The sequence below is a fragment of the Leuresthes tenuis genome, unplaced genomic scaffold, assembly GCF_036924035.1.
Source record: "Leuresthes tenuis unplaced genomic scaffold, fLeuTen1.0.hap1 SCAF_16, whole genome shotgun sequence".
Taxonomy (NCBI): Eukaryota; Metazoa; Chordata; class Actinopteri; order Atheriniformes; family Atherinopsidae; genus Leuresthes; species Leuresthes tenuis.
In genome coordinates, this window is record NW_027325370.1 from 4,315,438 (window position 1) to 4,343,215 (window position 27,778).

The window sequence follows — 27,778 nt, forward strand, 5'->3', positions numbered from 1 at the left end:
TCACTTGCTGCTCAGTAATGGCCTACATCTCTTCACATGTACAAGCCAGAGACACTTACAGCCTGATAAGACATTAACCAAACTAAATAACAGCCATAAAAACAGTTCTATTCCATGTTTCCTCTGCAATCATCGCACTACTGGGAGGAAACTGCAAGTTTTCAGAGACTTTTCTGCATGCTCCTTACCCACATGGCAGACCCTGCGACTCCTCATGCTCAGTCAAACCAGGCAGGGGGACGATCTTCATCATGTAAAGTCAAAATCAAAAGAAAGCAGACGGGAGGAGAGCAGAGCAACCTCGAGCACATGCCAGTGATGTGAGGATGTAATAGCAGCACAGGTCTCTGGGTTATAACGGCCACTCCTGCTGTCTTCACTAAGCTGTGACCTCATCATGCTCTGTGCTACCAATGGGGATGCAAGTCACACACACCGTGATACATCACCTTCCTGTTTGTCAGTGCTGCTGGTGAACTTTCCACTGACATCTCCATTCATTTGAAGTTGTCATGCATGCTGTCATCTAGAATGAAACTCGTCTGCATTGAATCTATAGAATGTATTTAAGCAAATATCATCAGCAAATGTCACACACGAGTTGCAGGAAAACCTTTGAGTTTACCTCAAAGTTAAGCTGGTAGAATTATATTCAAGCCATCTGATTCAAAGACAGGCATCTGAACTTCTGCAAAAAAACTGAAATAAAATCAAATTTAAAAACAACAACTATTAATCTATAAAACAACAAGATGTATAGAAATAGCTGCTGGGGAGTTTCTTGATATTTTTAGCTCTTGTATGACTTTTCACGTCTCCTCTCCCAGAAAAACACGACTTTTCTGTGCCAATATCTGCCCAACAGGTCGCTGGTTTGTAATCGTCCGTTGTTGGCCTCATGAGATGCGTGTCAATCATTCTTTCACGTGACCGACATCTCGACAGCTGTCAGGGTGATAATTATGGAAAGTGATGGAAGATATCAAGGTTATTTTCCATGAGAAGAGGACAAACACAATATCCTTCCTGTTCATTCTCAGAGTGAAGGCGACGCGTCTGTGTCGAAATGTCTGATAAATGTAACCTGTGCACATTATGGAGAAATGAAGAGAAGTTCTCTTCATGTGCTTTGAGGGTTTTTTTTTTTTTGATGGCTGGATACTGGGTTATAACATTCATAATTGACATAAATAAAACAATTAGAACCAATTAAAATCTGTATTGCACTTTTATTAAATATATATTTCTTTTAAAATACAAAACAAAAACAGGGTGAATCCAAAACGGCACAAATCTAACACTGAGGCTGGACACACGATCAGCTGATCTCAGCACAGAAAGACAGCTGCAATCAGCAGTGAGAAGAGTACAGTTACAGGTGGTTAAATGGAAAAGCAATGACGATTTGTCACTAATATGACCGGATGCACTAAGTTCCTTTTATTAAAAATGTAAAACATTAAAAGTCCATGAATTAAAAAAAAAATACTGTCGAGATGAAAATCACAATAATGAACTCTATGAATGCAACCTCATGTCTGGCAAACTGTTGACATCTTCCAACGATAAGTAATAGAAAATATTAATGAGCCTCCAACTTGAACCGATGGACCTCATTCTTCTCAATGTAGCTACCAAGTAAAAGTTCAGGCACGATCTGGAGGCTTTCTGCCCTGTAGATATTTCAATTTCATGAGTCCAAAGCTCAAAAGCTCTTTTTAAACAACCAATCCCACGCGCTGCGCGGAACAGACTGAAGTAAAGACTTATTGTGTGTTTGCTAACAGCAGCAGGAAGATGCATGACGTGCCTGCTGACTGGTCAGGTCTCTCCATGGCAAAAAAACATGTAAATGAAGAATATTCAGCGTAAACATACACCACAAGTACATACTTAAAGCTGTGTAATGAAAAGTGGTTTTCAACATCCTTTTAAGCTGGTTAGGTCAGCATCCACAGAGAAGGAAAAGGCTGAACGAGAGAGAAAAAAAAAAGACAGATACACCCACACATTTTCCGATTGAATGGTCCTTCAAAAAGTGCTCGTGGCGATGGAAGTCGAGCCTCTCAAGTTCATGTTCTGATTTTACTTTGCAAAAGTTTAGAGGAAGGAGGCATGTGGTGAAAAAATAACCTTAAAAGCCCGACTGTTGTTCTTTTCCGACGTGTGCAGGTTCACATTCAGTCGTGTCGTCCACAGTGCATGACTTAAGGCTGCTTAAGTCTGACGTGTTTTCAAGGCGATTGTCACAGTTCAAACATTCAAATAAAATATTACAGCTTTGAAAATGCCAGTAACATTCCTTCCCATCATTTTCAAATGATTAAATAATAGAATTTAAAATTTAAACTGTACATTATCAACATCCGTCGCCCTGTTTTAAGTTTATTTCTCAGCCCCCGAAGGATTCACGCTGTGGCCAAACAGAGGCAAAGAGTACGTCTTCAGATCGTTCACAGAGATATCAGTAACTGGGTTCATCCATGTCCTCGTCGCTCCAGTCAGGCGGCGCATCGGTTCCAAAGTATCGATCCCCAAAGTTTCCTGCAGCCATCAAAAACAGGACGTAATGCCAAAGAAAAAGAGAACAACTTTGTTGACACTGTGAAAAGATCAAAAAGCAAAACACTTGTCTCCATAGCATCACCCACCTATGCCGGGTATGATGTGAAAGAGGTCATTGACCTTCTTGTCCACAGCTGTGGTGATGATTTTGACCTGTGGGAATGCATAGGCAACCGAGTGGACTCCCATTTCAGCCATGAGCAAAGAAACCAGCAGGATCTTGTCTTCCTGAACGTCGTGATCCTGAGAGTGAAACCAGCCCAATGAAAACAGGCGACATGCTGAATGCATTCAAAGTGGATTTTGTGAACAGCGAGACACACCCACCAGCAGAACTCGCACTGCCATCATGGCGGCAGCCCCTGTGGACACAGTGCAGTCCATCAGAATAACGTGATCTTCGCTGATGTCTTTGGGGAGACGAAGATAATGAAGCTGAAAGTGTGGAAACACAGACTTCTTATTGATTTGACAACCCACTAAATTTGCATCTGGACCACATTCAGAGGAGCCTAAATAAATTACAGATAAATGCTTGAAAAAATAGAGAAAATAAGCTTCGAACAATAATCAGTTTTAAGTTCTACAAGTCGTGGGGTTAGTGCAGGTCTGTACCTCTGGTTCTCCCGTGTCCTGGTTGGTCTGGATGAGGATCTTCCCGATGCGGACGTCTTTGCAGACGGCCCTCAGAGCCGGCTCCATGGTCTCCCCAGCTCGCAGGATGGACACGCCTGTGATCTAGAGAAAATAAAAAAAAGATAAGTGAACAGAGGTTAATTGCATCATTTAAGGCAGAGAAAAAACAGTAAATGGAGTCACTCACCCTCTTCCCGTGGAAAGTTCTGCCTTCATAATCCTCTCCTTGGGGGGTCTGGACCACGTGGACCTGAGATAATCATTAAAACCATAAGTGTGAGCACAGAGCTGATCACCTCGCTGCAGACTGAAGATTCACCGTGTCCAGCTCCAGAGAACTACCACCCATCAGTCGTAGGTTTGTGTAATGCACACTGAAGCTTTTGAACAAGGCATGAAAACTTTCCATTGTGGTGACCTGATAAGTTTCCATGTTCGTGTTGCAAGCCATTACAGTATGTGTATATTTGACAAAATGCAATAAATTTCCATTCGTCTCCATCTTTCCATACCAAGTTTAAAATTGAGGTCACATGTGTGCCCATCTTTTGCCGTCTCTTGTGAGCACCGGTTATCTCAAGCCCTCATCTTTCCATCGCTCTCTATCTGCACACAGCTATCTAATAGTATTGTCTTAATACATTCACAGAATCTAATGCACTGCTGCAAATTGATTTTCAGGGTATTCTAGTATTTAGGACCTGTGAGGGGAGGAAGGAGAGCGCTCGCTCAATCAACAGACGCATCAACCTCTTGGAGTAGAAGATGAACTCATCGCGACTGGTTTCCTTGTTTCTACGTGACAAGTAAAAGAGAGGGAGGGAGACGGGATTTATTTAATGGCAGCAGCTTCACGCTGCAAAGGCTTTCATGGAAACATCCCGATGGCACTGGAAGAAGTGAAGGCTTCTTAGCGTTTACCTGATGATGGTGTGCATGCCCCTGACCTGGGGTGTGCTGTCCAGAACGCTGAGGGTTTGGGGGAGGGGTTGGGCCTGGTGTGCAGAAGCCAGGGCTGCCCTGTAACCACGGCAACAAATAGTAATGCGGGGGTGGCAAAGGGTGAGAGCAGTGAAAAGAAAGAAAGATGGACGGAGACATGAATGCAAGAGCAATTAACACAGAGGCGTGCACATATGTTCTGCATTCACACTGAGAAACAAGCACACACACACACACACACACACACACACACACACACACACACACACACTAACGTGAATGTACATGCAGAAAAAAAAAAAAAGAGGACAAAGACTCATTTTTCAGAATCAGTTAGAGCAAAGTTGGGTATGATAGTGTAACCAAGCTAACAGGAATCTGCAGAGCACACAGGGCCGAGTGTTGAGTATCTCAGAGGAAAATTAGGATGGCACAGAGACCATGATGATGGAAAAGAAGATCAAAAACAAAACTGATCAAGCTCAAAATGATCATACGTGTTGGAATTAAAGGAGAATTTCAATATCCATTTTTTCCATGATAGGTCTCTGCGTTTTCACAAAAAAAACATTAGTTCTGAATATCTAGTAGGTCTACCGAAGACTCCAGACAAACAGATACAAAATGCACAGTGATGCAATCGCACTGACACTACAGTATCTAGAATGTCACTGTGATACAGATAAGCCCAATCCAAAGAAAAGAAAAATCATAGCAAATCTGCTCACATATCCCAGCGAAGCTTCCTCTACGGGGAGAACATTTTGACGAAACAAACAATCACAACAGAGGGGACACAGAAAAAGACAACAGATAAGAGGAGGGAAAATGAGAAGAGACACAAGATCAGGTGGATGAAGAGATGGCGGATTATCAGACACAGTGCAAAGTGTGACAGCTGAGATTTGGAAATGCTTCAGAAGATGCTGCTGAGGTAAACTGACATCTCAAGTTTTATGGGTTATCACTCACACTACTGACAAGAACCATGCTTTAAAAGATGCTGAAGCAAGAAATAGAACGACTTTTTGAATCAGATTTTGGTATAGATACAAGTGCATGTTTTGTGCGTGGGAGGCGCGCCAGCTATCGTGTGGCTGTCACTCTTTCACCGTGCCGAACAGTAAAGGTTGGTATTTCAGCTCACAGGCCCCAGCACATCCTGTGTCTAAAGAGAGACACCAAGCTCACTTCCTCTCTCGGTCTGTCTCAGTTACTGTGGCCGACATTCAATGGAAAAACTCAGCGCTTTGTAGTAGGGTATTGGAAACTTTCTCTGTGGCTGAGGTGCGCGATAATCAACAATAGCTAGCAAGAGCTTCCTCTCTTGTGCTTTCTGCTGTAGTCAAAGAGGGGTCAGTGACTTGCATCACGGGTGTATTTTTAGACACAGAAGGCAGGAAGCGTGTGAGATGAAATTTCTATAAAACATTAAGAGAGGGAAAACCAACGCCTTTACATTAAATACTGGCTGCATCACATCACTTGCAAACTTTTCATACAGTTCTTGTTTTTGCATTTAAGTGGATCCAGAGTTCTGCCGCCAGATGTGGTTAAAAGATGCAATAGTGCCGCCTGGTGATGTGTCACGGCAGCCAGCACAAAAGGCGGAAGAAAGAGGTTGGTTTTACTCTTTTCTCTCCCTTCCAGCAAGAAGCTGGAGCACTTGGGGAAATGGGAAGTTGTAGAGGAGAGAATGATAAGTAGGATAACGGCCACTCTACCTGACGCTGAGCTCGCGCTGTGAGCAATGGAGGGTGGGGGGTGGAGGGGAGGGGGAGAGTGAGAGAGTAGTCCGTCAGAAGCATGTGTGTTTTTGTGTGGTGGTGAGGACATGTAGCAAACAACACCGTCACACAGAGTGCTCCCCACAGACACAAATGTGCATTCGGTGACTGGTTGGTAGTGCTGCAGGTATAACAAACCCAAATGTGAATTTGACGTGTTGTGTTTTCACAAACCAACACTCAATGCATAATTGGATGTTTGAGTATTAGGATCAGAGACTGTGTATTAAAGACAGAGGAAGCAACTGTGCCAGAAAAATGAAGCCAGTTTGATGTGGTTTTCAAGTGAAGCCCCATTGAGGGCTGCAAAAAAAAAAAAGACTCTCATTCAAAAGATGAATTACTAATCCCTTCCTATTCCTGGAGGAAATTGCCTAAAATGCCTGTCCATGGCAAATTCAAAGGAGATTTAGAGCTGTTTGGAACAGTATGGAGAGTACACTAGAGTTTGGTCTCTTTTGAAAAGCAACTTTGTAAAGTGTCACAACCACTCTCAGTATTACTGGGACTGAGTTCCAGATGTTTCCGTAGTTTTTGTCCTACAGAAACATCTGTCCAGACTGCAGTTGTGGCTTTATTAGTAACAGCAGCACGTAACATTCAGGTTTTATTCAGCTTTTTCTGAAGGCTTGAACGGGCACAAGCTCATAACTCAAGACAAACTGGACGTATAAGTCTCATCCTTTCTGAAACTACATCTTCATGATGATGCAACGACAATCTCCAGGTGTGTAATCAAAGAAACTTTTTTGGGGGGGGCTAAACATGTCACTGTACTGGATTTTCGGGACTCTTCTCAGCAGCTTGCCTCTATTGATTGTACCACAGTATGCCGAAAGGTTTTACATCGATCAAAACCCAAAATTGTGTAGCAGACAGCTGAGGAACTGCAGGCTGCACTGGAGGTTATATTGGCAATAATCCCATCATTAAACAGGCTACAGGCCTCATACAGAGGAATGTTTTGGGCAAGGTAACCATGTATCCCGTGGGGGTGACTAACAAACTGTCTGAACTCGAGTTCGTGGCACTCCAAGCATTCTTTTGATTTACAACAACTATTACAATGCCAGTTGTCAGCTAAGAACGCAGTTACAGTTACAGCTGACTTGTTCTTTGTGTAATATGACTGAAACGGTGGTTGTACTTGATGCATTTGCAGAACAGACCCTCATCAGACTCCGACGTCAACATTTTTTTAACAAATAAAGCTTTGATCTTAATGGTTCCACATCTTAACAGAATGTCTACAAGGCGCCATAAAGGCTTTGTGCAGAAGTGAGGAGACAATTAGCACTCCATAGACAACATGAATTAAGAATGAAAAACAGAAAAAATCAGAGCTCAGGTGAGCCTAATATCTGCCAACAACTCTGGAGTCGGACACTTGCTTCCCCGTCTTTAAAATACAGTCTTTGGATGTGGATTTGGATGTAAATGCTTCCACAACAATCAAAGTCACTTGCAAACTCAATCAAAATGAAAATTAGTTTGATAAAGAACAATGCAAACCAAAAACCCAACAAGGGGTTAACACTGTTGTAACATGGTTTCATTATTTGGTATGGTATAGTCGAATTAGAACTCCAGAAACTCTTTATCAATATCAATGAGCTTTACATTACGACAGGCATACAAATCGCTTGACTCTTTCCTGAATGCATTCATATTCACATTAACCAGGAGGCAAACAGGAATAATCCAAATTGCAACCATTGAGGTTAACAAACAAGGCCAAAGCAATCAAACCCAATCAGCCCTGTCAAAACCTGTGCAATGTCATTTTCATCCACTAGAGGGAGTGATGCAGCTTCTGGGCCAAAAAGGAAGTGCTGCTTATCAGTAAACCCCCTTATGAGTGCATGTAGTTAGTACATGTACTGAGGCAGAGACTAATAAAAACAGTAAAACAAGGAAGTGAGAGCGAAGGGCTGAAAGGTGCATGCTAGATTAAAACCAGTGGCTGTACTTGCATGTTAGTGTCCTCTCTTACCTCCTCCAGCTGACTGTGAACATGCTGCACAATCAAATCAATGGCTACCATGTTGCCACCACCTTACAGGATGAAAATCAGAGAAACAGATGTTTAGTTTTCCATCTGTGGAGTTTGGAGACGTGTGACTTATTTAAGTCTGCTGCTGCATAACAAAACTGAAATGATGGGTGGAACTCTTTTTCATATTCCTGGTGTTATGTCATCACGAGCTTGCATCATCTGCATATGCAAATATATCAGTGTGCACGCACCCCGTGGCACCACGATGTCAGCCAGGCGCATGGTCGGCTCAATGTACTGCTCGAAAGCTGGCTTCACAAACTTGTTGTACTGTTTGATGACACCCTCGATATCTCGGCCTCGTTCTGTAATGTCTCTCCTCAGTCGGCGCACCAAACGAATGTCAGAGTCCGTTTCCACGAAGATCTTCATGTCCAGCAACTAAAGGAGAAAGTGAAACAGACCCCGTTCTATTCTTTTATCTTTGTGTGTCAATACCTAAGCATCAGAAGAACATTTCTGTTCACGGTCGTCTTTAACTGTGTAGCATAAAGCTGTGCTGATGCTGCCATGGCGTGGGACAGAGAAAACAGAGCTGTGCTGCCACTGTTTAGACAAAGAAGTGCTGTATGAGAGGGTGTGTGTGAAAGAGTGACTGTGGCTTGTGGTGTGAAAGCACTTTGAGTGGTCAACTCGACTGGAAAAGTGCTTTGCAAGGACAGTCCATTTGTTCAAGTCTGTTCTCAAACTCAGACTCGAACAAACTTTCGTGATACAGACACTGCTTCTAAATCATTTTTGTGTTTCCGTTTCTCTAAACTCAACTCGCATGTGCACATATGCGAGTTTATGTTGCCAGTTGGACCTCAACTGACTCCAGTATCCTGCAGAGCATGTTAGAGGATAATCACTTTACCTGCAAGAGCTGTTTGTCTGCAAAGGACATGATTCCCTCAAAGATGATAACACTGGCCCCATATACGGTTTTCTGTCATGAACAAACAGTCAAGATTAGACAGAAATGTCTTAACAAGCATCAGTAAACATCTATGTTTATGGCAACAGGTGCCATCAATGAACAAATAACCTGGTACAATTTATTAAAAAAGTTCAAGGGATAGCACCGCAGTACTATATTAACAGAGACCATCTGGAGTCATGGAGCTTTGCACTGTGACTAAAACGCCAGAGATGGAGATTAAAACCCTCTCAGACATCGAGAAACTGAGATTATGCTGCATGAACCAACTCTGACGTGCAACCCATTAGCTTACAAATGCAGTGCTGCATGTGTGCACGTCCATCCTTACCCAGTCCTTCTGCCTCCCGTGTGTTGTGAAGTCATACACAGGGATCTTTACGCTCTTGCCCTGTTTGAGTTTGCGCAGGGTGTGTGTCAGCAAATCAAAGTCAAAGGCGTCAGGGTGGTCAAAGTTATAATCATTGCTGGCCGCCCGGGTCTGCTGATCTGGGGTCAGGACCTGAAAGATCACCACGGTGTTTTCAATACAACAGGATCCTCAGAGCACATACTTCAAAGTCTTACAATGAATAAATGCACAAATCAAGCAAAGTTCCTGAAATGCATCACATATACATCCTCAGATACGAAAGCATGATGTCTATAAGCACGCATGAAAACGCAGATCCCTGTTGAAGAGCAGTTGAAGTTGGGGGACCTAAATTTAGGAGAATCATGCGCCACCGTGACGCCTGTACCAGGTGCTGTGCGTGTGCCCTCAGGGTAGCTGAGCGTTAAAGCCCCAGACCTGGTATTTGGCAGTTTATGAACAGCAACACCCCCGTCTCAAAAGAGCTGATTACACACTCAATATTATAAAGCAATGCTACATGCTCTGTGTGGGCTTCTCAAACAGCAGAAAAGCAGATATCAATGTGAAAACACACAATCTAAAGGAAATGTAAGCGAACGCTGACCGCTGGAAACTGGCTCCAGCTCAGGGCGACAGGAGCACTGGCCATTCATGAATCCCTCATACTCTGCACGATTTGACCCCCTTGCTGCTGTCAGTTTTTGACATGATTGCACAACCAGAGTGGGTGGAGGTACAGAGGGGCAACAATGATTGCTCGAGCACTCTTTTCTCACTCACTGTACCTCTCTTTCACCACACGAGCCTGGTTCTATCTCCTCTCTCTGTCCTCCAAGGATTCATTTTGCACATGTGCCACATAATGCAAATGCACACACACCATCAGTACACGTCACACACTGCAGGAGCATACGAACCTTGTAAAAAGAGTCCATAGAGAGTAACACAACCCATGGAACATCTAAAGCTTCGATGATTTTCCTGGCAACAGTCGTCTTTCCTGAAGCGCTGCCACCACACAGACCTGTGAGGATAAACAGGACAGAAAGACATCAGGCAATGCTTCTTTACACTAGAAAAAGCCCCATTGCAGAATACAATCTCTCAATAAAAACATGTCAGAAATGGTTACCTACTATCTAATCAGGCTTGAGGGCTTGTTTCAATCATTTTCACACAGAGAGGCAAAAGCACAGTCAGTAGCTTCTTTCCAGCAACATCTCTGATATGAATATATGTTGAAAAAATCAGTCATTTTAAAAATCCACATGTAAACATTCTCCCCCCGCGAACCGTCATGGGAGAAAACTGTCTGACGATTGTAGAGACTCGAAACTGTGGCTCCTATGCACCATCAAATCGGGAAAAATTAAACTGCTCCAGCAGCGATGTTTTAGTGAGCAACAAGGAAGAGCAGCTCTGGCTGAAAGGGGACGAAGCAGCGCCCCCCCACACCGATCTTCTTCTATGAGCACTGCGAGTAAACATCATCCGACTACTGATCCCCCGAATCAAACAGACAAGGAAAAGAAACCAGGTAAGCATCACATTTTCACTGTGTCCAGCGTGTGAACAGACCCAAGACTGGACCACTGGGAAATATTCGTGCCGCTGCATTAGCTTAGAAAAGCAGCTCAGAAGCAGACGTAAGGCCTCAAGGCAGCTCTGCGTAGGAATGTGAACACAGTCGTAATCATTTTGGACGTGAACACCACGAGAAAGACTTGCTTTTATGACTTTGAACTTCATGTGCGAGAAAACAGAAAATAGGTCAGTTTGGAAGCAAGCTACTGTATTTTTCCATAGAAACCGTCTTCTAGGTAAACATTCCACTGAACAGATGAAGCTTTATGCCCAATGCTTCCAGCTGGCCCCGCAGAGCCACCTTTAATTAGTTTGAACATTAAAAGTGGCATTGAACGAGCAAAGCGGCACATAATTTGGGGTAAAAGCTGTGAAAAAGATGCCTCTGCTTGGCTATTAATGACAACCATTTGAGAGATGCTTATGCAGCTTTTTGAACTCAGTTCTTTAGACAAAGGCTTCAGATTCAGTGCCAAATCTAAACTAGAGGTTGCTTTTTTTTTATCAGTTTAGAGAACTTTGCTTGAAAATGTCACTGCCCTCAAACCTTCTTTATGTTGCAAAATCAAAGGAAAAGATGGAGTTTCCTACCAATGACGAAGGCCTCTTTGGACTGTGTTCCATGTTCATTGTACCAGGGGGGGCGACCGGCTGTGTAGATGGTTCGCTTGGAGGTGCGCAGCAGCGGAGGCTCAGACTTACACTGGCTGGTCGTCCTTTTCCTGGGAGAGAGGCCTGTGCTTACCGAGGGAAGGAGCCGGTCCAGTGATCCCTCCCCACCTCCACTGTTGGTTAACACACACAACAGAACAGCGCATCAGTGTCTGGGAGCATTAAATCAAATTCTCCATCATTCTGCACAGTCACATCCTCTCAGCTGCAGTAACGTGATGCGTTGCATCGTGTTTCATTTCTGTAGCATCGGTTCTCACTCAACTAAACACTCGTGACCATAAAAAGTCTTTAACACGGTCCTTTTTATATCCAATGCGTGGTGGCATCAGGCTTTCATTATTAAATGTGCAACAATGGAATAGACACACAGGTAACTGAAGAAAGGTGATCCAATTAACCCACAGCAAACAACACTGAAGCGCTTTGGGTTAATATTTACTTTGTCGCATCTTCACCAGGTGAACTTTGTACAAACTTGTGTAGTCTAATTGCTCCACGTAACAAAGTACACATACAGTTTATAGCTCCTTTCACACAATGGGAACCGAATGATCATCTTTACCAGAATGCTTTGCACTGGTGTGTTTTTCGGGGGGGCTTCCAGCAGCCCTACGTAGGTGACTGGGAAGTAAAGAAGCAAAGAAAGATCCCTCACCGTTCACAGCAAGAAAGCATGCATGCAGAGCGCCTCTGTTCCTGTGAAAGAACTGCAAGGCTCAGGAATAACCATGTTTGCAGCATGTGAGCAGAGTAACAGAGACAGCTCCATCTAATTGTGCTTGACTGGGCTTTTATCAGCAGACTTTTGCTGTTTTTCTGCTGGACTGTTGAGGGTTATTGCCACATAAGCTCACTACTATCACAGAAAAGATCAGACACGTGATCCTGAAAAGGCATCAGAAGCACAAAATGATGCAAACTACACTCCAAAGCCACTTCTGTTTTCTTTCCATTCAACTGGCTACTTCTTCACTCATTTTCAGTCCAGTCCTTGTACCTGAATATATATTCTACCAGAGGAAAATTCTTTTTTTTGGTGGGGGGGGGGGGTTGTGAAGTGAAGCAACTTTACACTGACCTATGAATCATTGAATCATTGAATAGGCTCCCAACTCAAGAGATGAACCAGTGTTGTGACATGTTTCAATAAACAGCTTCTCAGTGCATTAGGAAGTGAGGGGTTGCTCAAGACTTCTGTGCAGAACTGTATGCAATTAAAAAGCTAACACAAGGATGTCACAAGAACAGAATGTGTCCACAATGCACATCTATTGTTCTACCTAATTAAAAGTTTTATGGTTTACTTGGCGAGATACACAAAGAAGCGAGACAACTACCGCTGTCCCGTTTTGTTGGGGTTGAGATTTGATGAACAAGCCATGTGATAAGTAGCCACCCTCGCTCAGATCAGGTCATGTTGTGAAAAAGACCCTCATGTTGCCTCTGTGGAAAAATGCTGACTCAGTCTCACGACTATAGTCCTGCAATCAGCTGTGCCACTGAATACAATGGGCCTCATGCAACAACCATCCTACTTCAATCATGAGTGATTTAGGAGAATTTGTGCATTAACCAATTTTTGTATTTTAAGACTAATGGATTGTATATTTAATTACTTTGAAGCAATCGTGAATAAATATATACATTATAGCCCATAATTATGCTGACATTTTTCTGTTTGACTTAAATTATGCACTAATTGAAGGTTAATTTGACTCTGGTTATAATACTGTCAATGGGAAGTGTAACCAGCGGCTGACTTGCTACTTTTGGATGCCTTAAAGCTCTCTTGGAAGAGAGCGTGTGTTCTGAGACCGTCTAGATATCCTTGTGGAGACGGATGAAAGGCTGACATTGCGATTTAGATTGCCAAGGACTGTGTTGCTGCAAATATGTTGGAGCCACAACTCCAGAGAGAAACACGCCGATCAAAGCCAACTCCACCACACCTCCAGGTCCTTGGATTTTTGGAACCTTTCAGAGGGAGATTGGCTCCCCTTGGTCATCAAAGCTCTCATCAGTTTACCACCCATGGTACATCAAATTCCCATACAAATACAAATTAAGAGGGACTTTCATGCCACGGCTGGACTGCCAAACATATTCGGAGCAACAGACTGCACACATATACGCATCATTCAGAGCAGCCGGGCCAGGTGGATGTGTCTCGATACAGCTGGGGGCAAACTGCTGTATCCAGTAGAGGGACTGGATAGTGTAGTGGTATGATTTCCACCTTTCGTGTGGGAGACCAGGGTTTAAATCCCCCGCATGAAAGGTACTACCTCTGGTAGGGGTCCTTAGGGAAGACCCCACCCTATCTGCCTACCTGTAAGTCACTTTGGATAAAAGTGTCTGCTAAATGCATAAACATAAACATAGAATTAACAGCACTTGTAATTGGTTTCTTCGCTTTAGCAGGACCCATAATTCCACTGCTAAAAATGACAGATGTTCCTGTTTGGATCTCTGAAAGCAGAACTTCAGTCTCAGAGCCCGTAAAGTTGGGGTTTTTTTGCGCCTTGGTGTCATTCTCAGGACTCAACACTTCCTGCACTTAAATACGCATTCATCATTTACACTCTTTTTCCGAAGTTAACAGCGTTTGTTCAGTCTGACGTGGCGTGTTCGTACGAGACCTTTCTACGAAAAAAGCGAGAGAAATTTAGAATAAAAATAGGAAAATGTTCTTGCATGAGGCCCAATGTGTCGTCACGGTGAACAAGATAAAAAAGGCCCCAGTAAACTAATTACATCAACCCATCTCAAATCAAGCCCTTGAGACATTCAACCAGTCAGTACTAAACCAGTCTGACTGCTTTTACCAGACCTATGACTCGACATAGGCGTTGGTAAAGAAATTCTGATCATGTGAAGGTGGATATCAGCAGTGGCTCATATAACTACCCAGTCTCTTCTCCAAAACGAACACTGCTTTTGTTGCTGTACAACTCAGCTCAAAATCTATGAGTGAGAAGTTGAACTATTCACCAGTCGCTTGCAACACTTACTGCAATATCCTAGATATCCAGACCTCCTCCTGAGGCGACAGTATCCAGCCAGACGCCATAGCCGCAGCAGTCTGTGGAAGAGATGTTTTCTGCTCTCCAGCCAACTGTCGGCCCCCAGGTCTTTAAACAGGCCATATACTTCTCCAGGTGGAGAGTCAAAAGTACAGAAGTGTAGCAAACAAGGGAGAGTGAAGATTTATCTTATCGCATCAGGGTCACCTGGGCTTGGATGGAGCTATGGAGTGGGCTGGGCCAGCACAGGGAGCCTGTACGAGACACAGCTCACTCACCGAGTTATCAGTAAAAAACAAACCAGGGTGCCATAAAAGATTAGCCCAGTCGACTGTGCTGAATCATGCCCTTGTTCACGGGTTACACTTACGCCTTATTGACTAGAGCTCCTAAACATTAAACGCACACTGTAAATGTACCGTTGAGAAAGTAGATAAAGCTAACAAAAGGTCAGAGTGCAAAACTCCTGTGCACCAGACACAGGTACAAACAAAGCTCAGCAGGTGTGAAAGGTCACAGTTCCAGCAAGAGATACAGTTCAATATCTTATGTTACGCGTTGCTTCTTATGCAAAAACGTACAAGTCTCAGTGATGGGACAAATGTGCAGCACCACTTCTTCACACAAACGCAAGCCAACCATGCAAAAACACTTACTCCCGTTTGTCATTATAATTAGCATTTCATAACTCTAAAACTAGGTCAGATTTTTAAAAATAGGATTCTACTGAGACTCTTCAGTGTAAGAACACACATATAAAACCAATCCCAGTCTCTTCTGAGAGACAGATGCTAAATGTCCCAAAGCACCGCATGTCAACAAACACCTTAAAGGCTTAAACTTCTTATTCATCACAGAGTTAAAAAACAAAAACCCAGATATCTGTTACACCTGAGGAGAATACAGAAATAAATCATAGCCACTTACCTGCCGTCAGATCTTAGAGTCCAACAGCCAGATATTCTGGCTCCGGAGTAAGCTGGTAGAGAGTTCATAACTGAGAAAATGCTGAGATTCTTCCAGTGTGTGCACTCCACAAGTTGTGTTTTAATGCTACACCTGTGGCAACAGGTGTGCTCTGTATTATTGTGCACCTGAGCTCAGTTAAGCATTTAACTGTACTGCCCTCTGGTGCAACACACCCAGAGATATACTGGGTGAGAGAGAGTGTGAGATATGGAGTGATATCAACTGGGACGAGAAACGAAACCTAAAAAAGTGTTTAGCTTTCTGTTTCTCCCATTCTCTCAGCAGAGGGGGAGTAAAAGAACTGCACCTTGGTGGAGAAAACAACTCAGTGTGAAACTACAGCACAGCTTTTCCCTCCTCTTTCACCAGCTCCCTGCTCCTCCCCTTAGTAGTCCAGCCAACAAACGTAAGAGGATAACCTACCCTCCAGATTATGTTCATTAGCTGGTATTAATAGCATCAGCTCAGAGCCAGACCTCCCCACTACTGGCACACACGCGCATGCCAAGCTCGGGTCGTCTGTCTTTGACAGCCAGTGTTGCAATATGTGGCTGGAGGTGAGAGGGGGACCAGGAGAGAGCGACAGAGACCCAAAGAAAAGAACGCCCACGAACAAAGAAACGACCAGCTAATACTTTCCTCCGATGTTGACGTTCACCAGGGAGATGCCTCAGACTGCGATGGGAGGTGACATGAGGGAGAAACGGGGAGGGGAGAGAGGGAGAGGACGGCAGAGGGGAAGGGCATGAGGGACGTGATGTGTTTGTACCCTGCAGGGACTTGCTATGTCTCTGTGTGCCTTACATCAAGTCTGAAGGCGTCAGCACCACACAAAAAGCACACAAACAAACACACACACACACACACACAGAGCGATGCCCCCTCCCAGACCTCACCCACAGAGAGTAAAAGGGAACAAGCAGCGTGATGAAACCCAACACTTACTGCTCCATCAGCTGAAAGTCTGACAAACAGCCCGAGGCAATGCGCACACACACTTAGACACACCCTCACACTCCGCCTGAGCCACAACCTGTACATGCAACCAAAATAATCCATATTCTTTGAGTTCAGAGGAGAGAAGTGAGTGTAAAAACAAACCCCAGCTTAATCAATGCTGCTTGTTTTAAACCTATTTCAACGTGTTTCCAGTTTGGAAGTGACATGACCCCAAGTGTGTTGTGTTCCTTTGTAAAACCACAGAGGAAAGAAACATGCTAATCCCTCTAATCTTAACTAGTTTGGGGTCTGTCGCTGTAGCTTTAAAATGCGGTCAGAAGACAGCTGCAATACAAGAAAGCCACATCGAAACAAGAAGCCAGAGCTCGTTGCTATGCCAGGCATCCAACCACCGCTTTGGCTACAGAGAGGCACTGCAGAGCCTGAGGTTGGGCAACACAAACAAACTAGAACTGAAAAATGAGACGAGAAAAAAGCATTTGTCTGCAGCGCCTTTTGACTGGCGTGATTAAAGAAACTGTTGTTCATAAACCAAGCTGCAAGTCCACAGTAATGGAAGTAAAAACGCGCAGTATGGATCGGACAGTCATCATTTGTCTGCTATTAAGTGGCCATTGGAAATGATGCATCAACACTACGGACAGCAGGGAATATTTCCCACCGAAGCAGTCTTCGTTTCCTTCATAACAAACACTTTATTTTCCCTGGGGAATATCATACAGTACACATCCCTCAAATATGATGGCATTCTTCACATCATATGTTGTGATGCTTTTGTGTTAAATCATGGTCAGACTGTGAGAGGGATGTGTGGTTTATTCAGATACTGACAGAGTATCCCACGGTAAATGGCCCTGCCATGAGTTTTGGCTTAGTGCTTGTCACTGTGACTTCAGGGAACGGGAACGAGCAGTTCTCTCGGCACATAGACCATCAGACCAGTGCAGCAACGCCCCCTTGTGGTTCACCAAGGTACCGAGTTGCAGATTGGTGTGATGCAGGGCTCATCGGGTCGATATGACCGAATAGCACGTGTGTGTGTGCGGGTGTGTGCTCGGCTGTAGTATCAGCCACGAAAATCAAATGTCCATCCATTCTGCTTTCGTGCATGTGATTTAAGGAGACGCCACTTGTCCGTAAAAGTGCGGGGCCGTGTCTTATTTCCTGGCTTTAATGATGTCAGGAGGCCACCTCGTGTAGGAAAGACAGCTGGAAAGCCCAGAGAGAGCAGCGGAACACACGACGGGTGACTTTATCAGTAAGCTTGCGTGCCAGCTGTCATCGATAAACGGTTACACCGCGGACATATCGATATGTTAGTTTAAAACAGGCACACTTACTGTACCTCTGAACATACAGTGTGACTGTTCGCGTTCCCGTAAAGATGCTTAACTGCCAGTAGAAAATGTTCAAAAAGCACTCGCAAAAAATTAACACAACACAATCGTTTCTGATTGAACTCCAACCTTTAAGCGTAATACCTGTTCAAAGCAGAGGAGGTTCTCTCGTCGCTGTCCATCTTAGAAAGCCTTTCTTCTATGCTAACAGCAGACATATCATATCTGTTGACAACCAGGTACTGCGCTGGAAGTTGGCTCCGAGACATCATGGGACATGTAGTCGTATCACGGTTCACTGTTTGAAGGCTGTACCTGCATCTGCTTACAGATGGACTTCAAGCCCCAGAATGCACCGCTCTCCGTCTTTCCCTTTACAGTCTATAACTTGTAAAGTACAGTGTGATGATCATAAACGCCCTGTCCCCAAATTTGGCTATGGCTGACGTTCAACGGGCCACGTGCAGATCTGATAACTGACTGTTATTACGTAATCAGTACAGTATATACTACTTTTTTCTTCTTCTAAGATTATTAAACATTTTCATCATCTGCTGATGGTTCCCACTGTAGCTAAAAGTGTAAATTCTAATGACGTTAGAATAACAATAACGGGAATGAAAGCCTGAAAAACCCGTTCTTTCGCGTTCACACACCACAACACTAACCAGTGGCTGCAGAACTGCCACAAAACTGTGCCCTGTCATTAGTTGCAATTGAGTAGCTTAAGTTTTCAACAATGTTGCCCATAATGAGAGGCCAGGCACAATCACACATCGTACCATGTTAAATGTTGGAACAGACCAGCATCTTTGTTGCTCATAACCTTTTCGGTTTGGGGTCAGATGTGGTAGAGAAGGCTAAGGATGGAAACGGGAAAGAAAAAGAGAAGATATGGACCTTATTGAAGAAGAAACTGACTTGTGCAGAGAATGCAACATCTAATGATTAACAAGGGCATTTCTTATTATTAGCAGAACTACGAAGATACAGCCGAAGGAGCATGTTGCAACTCAGTGGGACACTTGGCAACATGTTAATGACATAATCGGTTTTCAAAGAAAAAAAGAGCATCTTAGAGAAGCAGAGTCTGCTCATCATAAGATTCAGATGCAGCATGCATTCATGACAGATGTGACAGTGTCATCAAAATCACTGCATGGGCTCGGGAATACTTCCAGAAAGCATCGGCTGAGAACTCTCTGCCATCCCCAAGCGCAGGTCAAAGCCACATCATGCAAAGAAAAGCCACGTGTGAAGAAATGCCACCACCCTCTCTGGGCCAAAGCCCATCCAAAATGGACTCAAAAATGGACCAAGGCGTGGTTATATGAAACAAATAGTGGACGCTACATCCTCCCAACCACAGAGGAGAGGGACCATCTGTTTACTTTGGTCCATCCCTCGTTCCAAAGCCTGCATCTCTGATGGTATAAGGGCCGGCATTGGTGCCTATGAAGCTGACATCGATGCTGAAAGATATTTACAGGTTTTAGAGCAACATATGCTGCTGAAAAGCATGAACACATCACTCCTGTTCTCGTCTCCGTTAGATTTTGAATCGATTTTAAAATCTTACCTCTTTCCTTCAAAGCCTTGTCCCCAGATACATCTAAGAGTTATTCTCCTGGTAAGTCCTCCTCTTCCTTCTTTTCCTTTGCGAGTCTGAAAAGTCGCTCTGATTATTTGTCATGTTTGTCAAGTCAAAACTCCAAAATCAAAGGGCATCCAGACACTGTATCCACAGTAACCTATAATCAGCTGACATGAATCACACACGTTTTGTCAACAAACTTTTATTAATTAGTTGAGGGATACTAATGCACAAGTAATACAACAAGTTTGGGAGAAAAGTTGTAACAGTTCAGATGCAAAGGACGCGTTGGTTCCTTCGACGATAGGTACTACACAGCTTCATTTCAGATATGGAAATCTTTTTATCGGTTACCTATGTATCATAAACAGTCATAAGCTGCAACATTATCTCATAAAATTCTTAATAGTTTCATCACAATGGCCCAGACCAACAGCTGGATGCCATATCCTCCTTTTCAAGTAGGTAGAATACAAAACAAACCACTGTTGTCAAAATAAAAGGGTAAAATCTTCAGCCCGTCTAAGGGGATAGCTAGGGATTAACCTTGGTTTTGGAAATAACATTGCTGACAAAGGGAAGACACTTGAGCCTCCTGTTTCCCCAGGTACAAAAGTCACACCACACACAGTCCAGGTAACTAGAAAGCTCCAACAACACTCCTATTTCAAGCCTATTTCATGTTATAGTAAGTGCACTAAATACAGAAACAAACACACATACATATGCATTGTTGCCCCATATTCAATAGATAATAATAAAGGACTCTCTCAATTGGTTTGCCATTATGTACTGAAAAAAAAGCTCAATTTACTGTATGTGCATCATCATAATGGATAAAATAATAGTGTATGCCAACACACAGGCCTAAAAGGTTTCTTTGAGGTCTACAAATTTTTTTCAACTTTTTTGTGTAGAATTCATAATTTGCAAAAAGCATTTTCAAAGCAAACAACAAAAAAAAAGAAAAAAAAAGGGGGGGGGGGTGAAAAAAGCCATACAGTTGTGAAAAGACACATCTATATCAAAATATCAGCAAGCTAACAAAATCAGCTAAATATGGTGTATTGCTGTACTCTCTAACATGTTGCAGTTAGCTCACACTGCGGGATAGATATGTGTTTCCCCGTCATAGGAAGACAGATAGTAAAGGGTGTGATAAAATATAAAATACCCACTGTTAAAAGCAGTGCTAAACTATCATATTGCAACACCAAAGCTTGTCAGGTAAACACAGTCAATGTGACGTCATCAATGAAACAAGAAACAAGCAGCTGATGAACTGATTCTGTGCCACAGCATTACACTCAACATTTCTAACATCCAGTCATTACAAAGGTGCTCGCTGTTTCATACACACACACACACACACACACACACAGGTCTGGACAACTCATTGAAAAGGTCCACGGACCAATCAGTGCTCATCTAACTTATGCCCTTTGTCAGCCGAACCTCGTTTGAAGGTGAAAGTTCCAACTAACTGCATAATCATCCCCACCTGAATAGACTCCATCGTCTGATTAGTAATGAAGAAATTCAGATTGAATCTTTGCTTTACGTTATAAAAAGTCACAGCGTAGGAACGAAAACACGCACGCATCTTAAATCCAATGTTTCTTGAAAATGTTCTGCTGACATCAGTGCTTGATTTTTAAAGATGACTTTGACATTTTGGTGCAAAATTCGGACAACTTGCCAGTAAGGAGAACATGGCGGATGGATTAGTAGACTTGAGTGAGCTCTATCAGGTCCTTAAGGTAAAGTGGCAAATAAAGCACCCTTATTATCTCACATCACAATTTTATACAAAGCTATCAGATTGCTATCTAGGCAATACACAATAGAATACAAAATAGATTCATGATCTGGTTTTTTTTTTGTTATTTTTTTGTTTTTTTTCTATGCAAGCAAGTCATTATTTTAAGGACATAAACTGCACACATAAATCAAATATTTCTGGAGTTTTCATTGGCTCAAATTGTTAATACAACTGTGGATTCAAGTATCTACTTTAAACACGTTAAAGTGAAAATATGCTCTCCTCTTAAGTAATTAAGTCATTTAATCAGTTTACAAATCTGAAGCTAATCTAACAGTAAGTGACAGAGGACACTTCTACAAGACCAGTTATGGCTTTCTGGGGTGAATCATAATTATACTGTCGAGTTAGATACTTTACAGATAAAGTTAATGATGCTACTTTTGAATAGCTTTTCATCAGATTAAAGTATTTCAAATCCTGTACATAGGTATGGTTGAATACACCTGGAGTGCAAAAAGACAAGAGAGGATTAAGAAGGTCAGGGGTTAAAGTGCAAGGCAATAACTTTAAGCTTCTAGGAGTTCGTTCATATAAATTATTTTCTGTAAATCTGAATTAGCAATTTTCCTGCTTAATAAATCAACCTCTCTATACAAGATTGCAGCTTGACTCTCTCCTCAGCTTAGACTGAAGGTAAAGCGGCAGCCAAAGCGTGGCCTCCTTTGAAACCATGTCGCATCATTTGATTGTGCTGTAATGGCGCAACAAGCTTCACAAAATAAAATGCTTCCTTCTGGCAAACGTTTAGACTCATCTGAGAACGCTTCAAGGTTTCTTCTGTTTAAAATCAGTTAAACAATGTCACTTTAAATATTAAATATGTGTTTTACCATTTCAAATTGAGGTTTTTGGGGTACTCTGCTCGTGAATTTGACTGAACACTGGGTTATGGCCGTCGAAGCAGGTACCTTTCTTCTTCTTCTTCTTCTTGTTCTGTGTGGGATGGTGTGGAATGGGACTAACAACTGACCGACATTGTAGCTTATGTGACATTTGCCTACAGAAAACATGAACAGTAACAAAACAAGAGTTAAACTAAAAGCAAATTAAAATTAAAAAAAAAACACCATTGCACTACAGCACACTGCAAAAAGATCCTGACTTATTAGGATCCAGTTGGACGCGTCAGGCTTGAAAATGACAGACGGCATCATTGCTTTGAGTATATAGATAGATAGATATAGATACTGTTTATGTACACCGTACAGTATTTCAGTGAAAAAAATGTAAAAACATTAGCTTTCATTAAACGACTTCACCATGCTAATAGATTTTCCTTTTTAAAACCTCTCAAACACGACATGAAACTTGCAGAGAAAGTCACTCTCATTCATTTGGAATACTACCTCTGTTTAAAAAAATGTTCTCCAAGTTAAGGTCTGGATTTTATCTTTGCTGCGAGTACAGGAACTGAAATGTGTGCCTTAAAAAGGAGGAAAAAGTGGAATGGAGAAATATAGCATTACAGTTCTGATTATTGTTAACACCAGTGCAGGCATAAACTCTGGGATTTAAAGACCGTATTCAATCTTTTACTTCTTAATGGTTGATTTGGCTTTCTTCTCAGTGCCGAGTCGTCCTGGAGTCAGAAAGGTCATTTAGCTTCTTCCTCTCCTGCTCCGGGGTCGACAGAAGCAGTGCTACTCTGAAAACGAGAGCCTCTTGGGTTTGTTTCGTCTGCTGGCGGCGGGGATGGGCTGTCTGTTCTGGCCTGGATTATCACTGTCCGTCCGGTCGGGGATCAAGGTGGGGGACTGTGCTGGGCCAGAGGGGGGGGTGATGCTGGGGGCTGAGTTTTGACTGCTAACAAGTAATTCAGTTTTTGCTTGAAGAGCCACGTCTGCAGAGGGGCGCTCTTTTGGTTTGCGGCCCCTCTTCTTACCGGTGGTGGCACCGTTCCTCACCTCAGATTTGATCCCATTGTTCTCCAGCACTTTACTCTTGTTACTTGAGGCCACTTGACTGGCTGCTGCACGAAACCAGTTCTGGGGGGAAAAAAAACAACAAAACACACACACAGCAATCAACCCAGGATATGAACAGGGTGCAGGAGCATGCATGGTAGGCTGTGCATGATCAGGATCACCGATCCGATCTATTTAGTAACTTCTTTACTGAATACAGTTTACTGAGTATCAAAAATCCATGTTTAATCAGGACAAACCAAGATAATTTGAGACACAAATACTGGGCACAACAACTTAACTTAAATTACTTTTCAAGTATACTGCAAATAAAGGCAGTAATGCTGCCTCAAACATTCACATAAATCTATGAGATTTAGTAATTTACAGCCAAAGTAATGCAAATGAAGGCAGTAATGCTGCCTCAAACATTCATATATATAAATAACTCCAATAAACAGTCAAAATAGTGCAAATAAAAGGCAGTAACTCTCCCTCAAAACATTTAGAAATGGCACCCAGGTCATCAGGAAATGTGGAACCCAGGCCACGGACAATAAAGTTTTTGAAACTTGAATCAACGTCCCTTTCAAACACGTCGGTGCTGCAGTCACAGCGCAGTAATGATGATGATAAAAGACAGATCACAAGCCCGCTGTAATCTTTGCAAATGTCATGTTTGTATGATGTTTCAAATATGATAATAAAGTTTGTTGAAAAAAAATGACAATCATCAGAGAAAGGAGACTTTAGGGCATATATCGTACCAATGCGTAGTCCAACGGAGCCCCTGAAAATGATGAGTTATTGAAGATAGTAATCTTTACAGGGACAATATAAGACCCATAACCCAGAGTGTTAAATCATAACTGAGTGTTTTACACACATCTGAAGGAAATAGAGTAGCATAATGTACAGGCAAGATCTTTATCAACTTGTTCCCAGACTTAATGATGTTTGCACACCACAGGCATCATGTTTCTCCACACTTAGCTTTTATTTATTCACTTACTTTTTAAAGTGGGCTTGTTCTCATGATTACTCAGTGTCCTGCCTTCCTCCACAGCACTTCCAGTATGGAGTACCGAGCTCAGAGCTACTCGGAGCGGGACCACAAAAAAGCTCATTTTCAACATCTAAAATAACTCAAACTTTGCACAGAGCTTTTTTTGCATCAAAGTTATTTGCTTTGTAATTATTTTCCCCAACAGAGAACATGTCTGGATTGCCGTGGGTCACTGCATGCGCTGTGGCAGGTTAAAACATGATTGTGCTGACATTTTTTCATGTCACCAGGGTTCAGTGTCTCCACCGTTAGCTTCGACTGTGACTGCATGTGGTGCAAACTTGAGCTGTGGTAGAAGTGATATGCACATTTTACTCATTCAGGCATGATGACACGTTCAGCTGCTCTCAGATCAAGTGGGAGCAGTGCACGTATGAAAGGGGCTTCGGTAATATCAGGGGCTGTTTGATGGCTATTTGTGACATTTTCTCGGAGTGTAACCCACCTGCGAGTGTGTCTTACTAATGTGGTACTTGACACCACTCTCTGAGCTGAACTCCTTCTGGCAGATCAGACAGGTGTACTTTCCCATTTCACCACCACCCTGCAAACACAGACAGGTACAAAAGGTGTGCACGTATATTCCTTTCAAATCACATGAGAAAAGACTCTTTTATATGAATAAGTTTTAAAACACAAACAAATATAAACAGGCACAATGGTTCTTCCTCATCTATTCTTTATTTCAGGACAATTTCATTTTGAATCGTCTCTTTTCTCACTCTTTTTGTGTTTTGCTGTGATGTATTCCACTGCAGTACATGCAGACTGCAGAGGCAAACAGCTTCACGAGCATGACGTTTATGCCCAGAGAACTCATGTGATACCATTAGAGTTAAACGGATATGCTGCAGATGTGGGTTTGTACCTGGCTGCAGTTGGCGAGGTGGGCCTTTAGTCCGGACACACTGGAATAGATCGCTTCACAGGCCTGGGACAAAGCAAAATAAAAAGCGAGTGATCTAACAAACTCAGAATGTTATCATAAACCTAGTTACTGTGTAAAGCCAGATTCCTGAGTTGCTTTAACCAGACATGGAGATTCATATTGTGTACATAATGATGTGTTAAACTTGTGAATGCTCTTACTGCATTTGTGCAGCAGATGAATCCCTTCTCCTTGACTTGGTTCTTCCAGGCCTCTAATAGCTCCGGGCTGAAGTTGGGGAGGCCAGGACGAGTGTAGTTTAACTGCACAAAAGATATCAGTTTCATAAGCATGACTGATGGCATTACAACTTCACTTATTTTCCAGATTCGACCAGGATGCGAGTCACTGCGGAAGCCTGTTTGTACGTCTGAGTTCTTGTAGGATTCAGAACTGAGTACCTCTGCCTGTATGTGAGGAGGTCGCTCATGTTTTTACTTTACTGTTTTTACTTCTACAGGCTGATAAATGTAAATGTGTTGTGCGCTTACTGCAGCCACTCTGTCCTCACCCTCTTGCTGTCGGGCACCAGGTCATCCTTGATGCGCCGCTTGGTGCCCCAGTCTTTGGCCAGCTCATCCTCTGCTATCTCCTGCAGGTGGAACACTGCCACCTGAGCTGACCGCCGCCTGACTCTGCCACTGGGGGTCCTTTCAAAGTCCTCCCCGTGGCTTTGAATTTGTGCTGCTTTTTCTTTGTCTCGCCCTCCCTGCTTTTCCTTTTCCCTCACCTTCTCCCTGGGATGGCTGGATGGTGCTTTCTCCTGCCAGTCTTTCCTCTCAGACTGGATTTGCTCTTTCTTCTTGCCTCCAGGTGGAAACTCCTCAGAGACCACCTTGAGATACAGAAAGAGGAAAATGCAATGAAAATCTGGATCTTATATCATCAGTCTATTAGCATATCTTTTCATAATGACTGCTATTGCTTGTGAAGATGATCTTACCCTCTCCTTGCCAGTATTGTTGTTGGTATCAGTGTCATTGGTGGTTGTGGCTGTAATGATGGTGGTGATGGTCGGGGGGTGTTCGGTGCGTACGTGGTAATCTCTACCTGCCTTGGAGCGGTAGGTTTTTCCACAGTGCTGGCACAGAAACACAGGCTTCTCGTCATCGGAAAGCTCTCTTCCACAACGCTGCTGGTGATACTGGTAGCCCATCAGACTGCAAAAGTGGGCTGAACAACCCTGCATATGTATGTGCGTGTGTGCAGAAAGTTTTAGTTTGGTTGTGTGACATCAGTGGACAGAATGAAAACATCCATTATGCAAGTAACTGGGTAAGTGGAGCAAAGTCTAATAGAACAACACAAGTGAATTTAGTCAAGACAGGAAAAGCAGGAGGAAGATGCTCATTTTTCACAGCTCTTTGTCTGTCTCTGCCTTTTGCACTCTGCTGTGAGTCATGGGAACAAGTGTTGATGTGGTTTTGGGCAACAAGTCAAGAACAAGGCATGAAGGGAAAAAAGGAGAAAGATGAAATGAGGAAGAGACAAAAGAAGAACCTGAGGAAAACGGAAAAAACAAGTGGAAACAGGCAGATGGGGAGAGAGATGAATGTGACATGAAAGATGGGAAAATGGCAACTGCTGATGCAGGGAGCAGGAGTAGTTCGGAATGAGAGACAGGAAAAGAGAAAAGGACAAGTTAAGATAGAAGCACATACCTCACTAGGACACTTGATTCGTCCCATCTGTTTGAGCACTCGGCGCAGCCTTTCTCTCTCTTCGTGCTCGTTGCCCGTCTGGCCTTCGCTCCCTGAGGGCTGAGTGGAACAAACACACCGTCACATGAGTGAGTCCCACAGCCACACATTACAATCCTTGCAACTTTAAAAAATGCGATGAAAATGTGTTTCCCATCTCGGGTGTTCACACTGTGCCAGGACCATTAAATGATTTCATGGTGTGGCTTTTACTCCAGGCATGTTTATGACAACTGTCAAACCCGTGTTTTCACTTGGGTGTCAGCTGGTGCCAAATCCCAACAAGACCACAACAACAGATGGTGGGGCTGCCAGGAAGAAAGAAAAAAGTGCAAAGAACTGGCGAGAGTCTGGACTTCCAGCGGGATCCCTGTGGAGTAGCACGCAGAGATAATTGACACACAAGCCTTGAGATGCTATCTGTAAAGGTAAGGTACAATAAAGCGCGCCCGCAGGCAGGATAACAGATACAGACTCAGCCTGTGATTTACACCAACAGGGAAAGAAACCACATCTGCATGCATTTAATAATTCCTCTATGAGACAGAGTCAGGACTGTTACAGTACTACTATCGACCAGCCACTGTCATTGACAGTCACACTCAATCGAGTTTCAGCAACCTCCAAACCTTACAAAAATCTAGTTTCACAGAAGCAGAGGTACCAGACTATTAGACTGGAGCACCACGCGAAAGCTTGACTTCTCAGCTTACTTCTACCAGGCTCTACGACCTCTGCCAGCTTGTTCACGGTCATTAAAAAGCGATTACAACAGCAAAGCTTTGCAAATACTCCGACCGGTCAAACATGTTCACAACAATCAGCAGCCACAGACTCCTCTAAGAAGCTGCCAAAGACTCTTTGTCAAACATTGAATAACTGATGTCTGTGAAGTAGGAGACCGCTACGAGACGGGAGCACAGAAGTTTCAGGAACTCTGTTACTGCATGACC

At 43.2% G+C, this 27,778-nt stretch overlaps 2 protein-coding genes across 13 annotated transcripts in view; both read right to left on the minus strand.

Annotated features, from left to right (window-relative positions):
* Positions 1 to 1,231: 1,231 nt before the first annotated feature.
* On the minus strand, positions 1,232 to 18,080 carry uckl1b (uridine-cytidine kinase 1-like 1b). 6 transcript variants are annotated; one of them, XM_072366541.1, is made up of 15 exons: positions 17,953 to 18,080; positions 11,436 to 11,629; positions 10,178 to 10,284; positions 9,237 to 9,407; positions 8,843 to 8,914; positions 8,178 to 8,367; positions 7,924 to 7,985; positions 4,872 to 4,891; positions 4,123 to 4,221; positions 3,903 to 3,996; positions 3,389 to 3,451; positions 3,181 to 3,303; positions 2,893 to 3,000; positions 2,652 to 2,808; positions 1,232 to 2,544 (listed from the first exon to the last, which is right to left on the minus strand). In XM_072366541.1, exons 1-15 carry the CDS (start codon positions 18,078 to 18,080, stop codon positions 2,465 to 2,467), a joined length of 1,668 nt encoding a protein of 555 aa, XP_072222642.1. In that variant the 3' UTR covers positions 1,232 to 2,464. The 6 variants fall into 6 exon arrangements, with proteins under 6 accessions (XP_072222642.1, XP_072222646.1, XP_072222643.1 ...); XM_072366545.1 differs by lacking the exon at positions 17,953 to 18,080 and adding an exon at positions 14,531 to 14,769; XM_072366542.1 differs by lacking the exon at positions 4,872 to 4,891 and adding an exon at positions 5,868 to 5,884 and having other exon boundaries at positions 1,233 to 2,544; positions 17,953 to 18,067.
* Positions 18,081 to 19,588: 1,508 nt separating this feature from the next.
* znf512b (zinc finger protein 512B) overlaps positions 19,589 to 27,778 on the minus strand; it is a 29,314-nt gene continuing 21,124 nt past the window's right edge. For 5 of the 7 annotated variants that reach the window (XM_072366593.1, XM_072366591.1, XM_072366592.1 and 2 more), the window contains 7 exons: positions 26,787 to 26,885; positions 26,069 to 26,308; positions 25,637 to 25,960; positions 25,287 to 25,388; positions 25,066 to 25,128; positions 24,643 to 24,741; positions 19,589 to 23,212 (listed from right to left, as the gene is read on the minus strand). In XM_072366593.1, the coding sequence (XP_072222694.1) occupies positions 22,868 to 23,212; positions 24,643 to 24,741; positions 25,066 to 25,128; positions 25,287 to 25,388; positions 25,637 to 25,960; positions 26,069 to 26,308; positions 26,787 to 26,885 (1,272 nt within the window). In that variant the 3' untranslated portion in view covers positions 19,589 to 22,867. The remainder of the gene's footprint in view (positions 23,213 to 24,642; positions 24,742 to 25,065; positions 25,129 to 25,286; positions 25,389 to 25,636; positions 25,961 to 26,068; positions 26,309 to 26,786; positions 26,886 to 27,778) is intronic. The other 2 variants (XM_072366595.1, XM_072366594.1) reach the window with 2 other exon arrangements.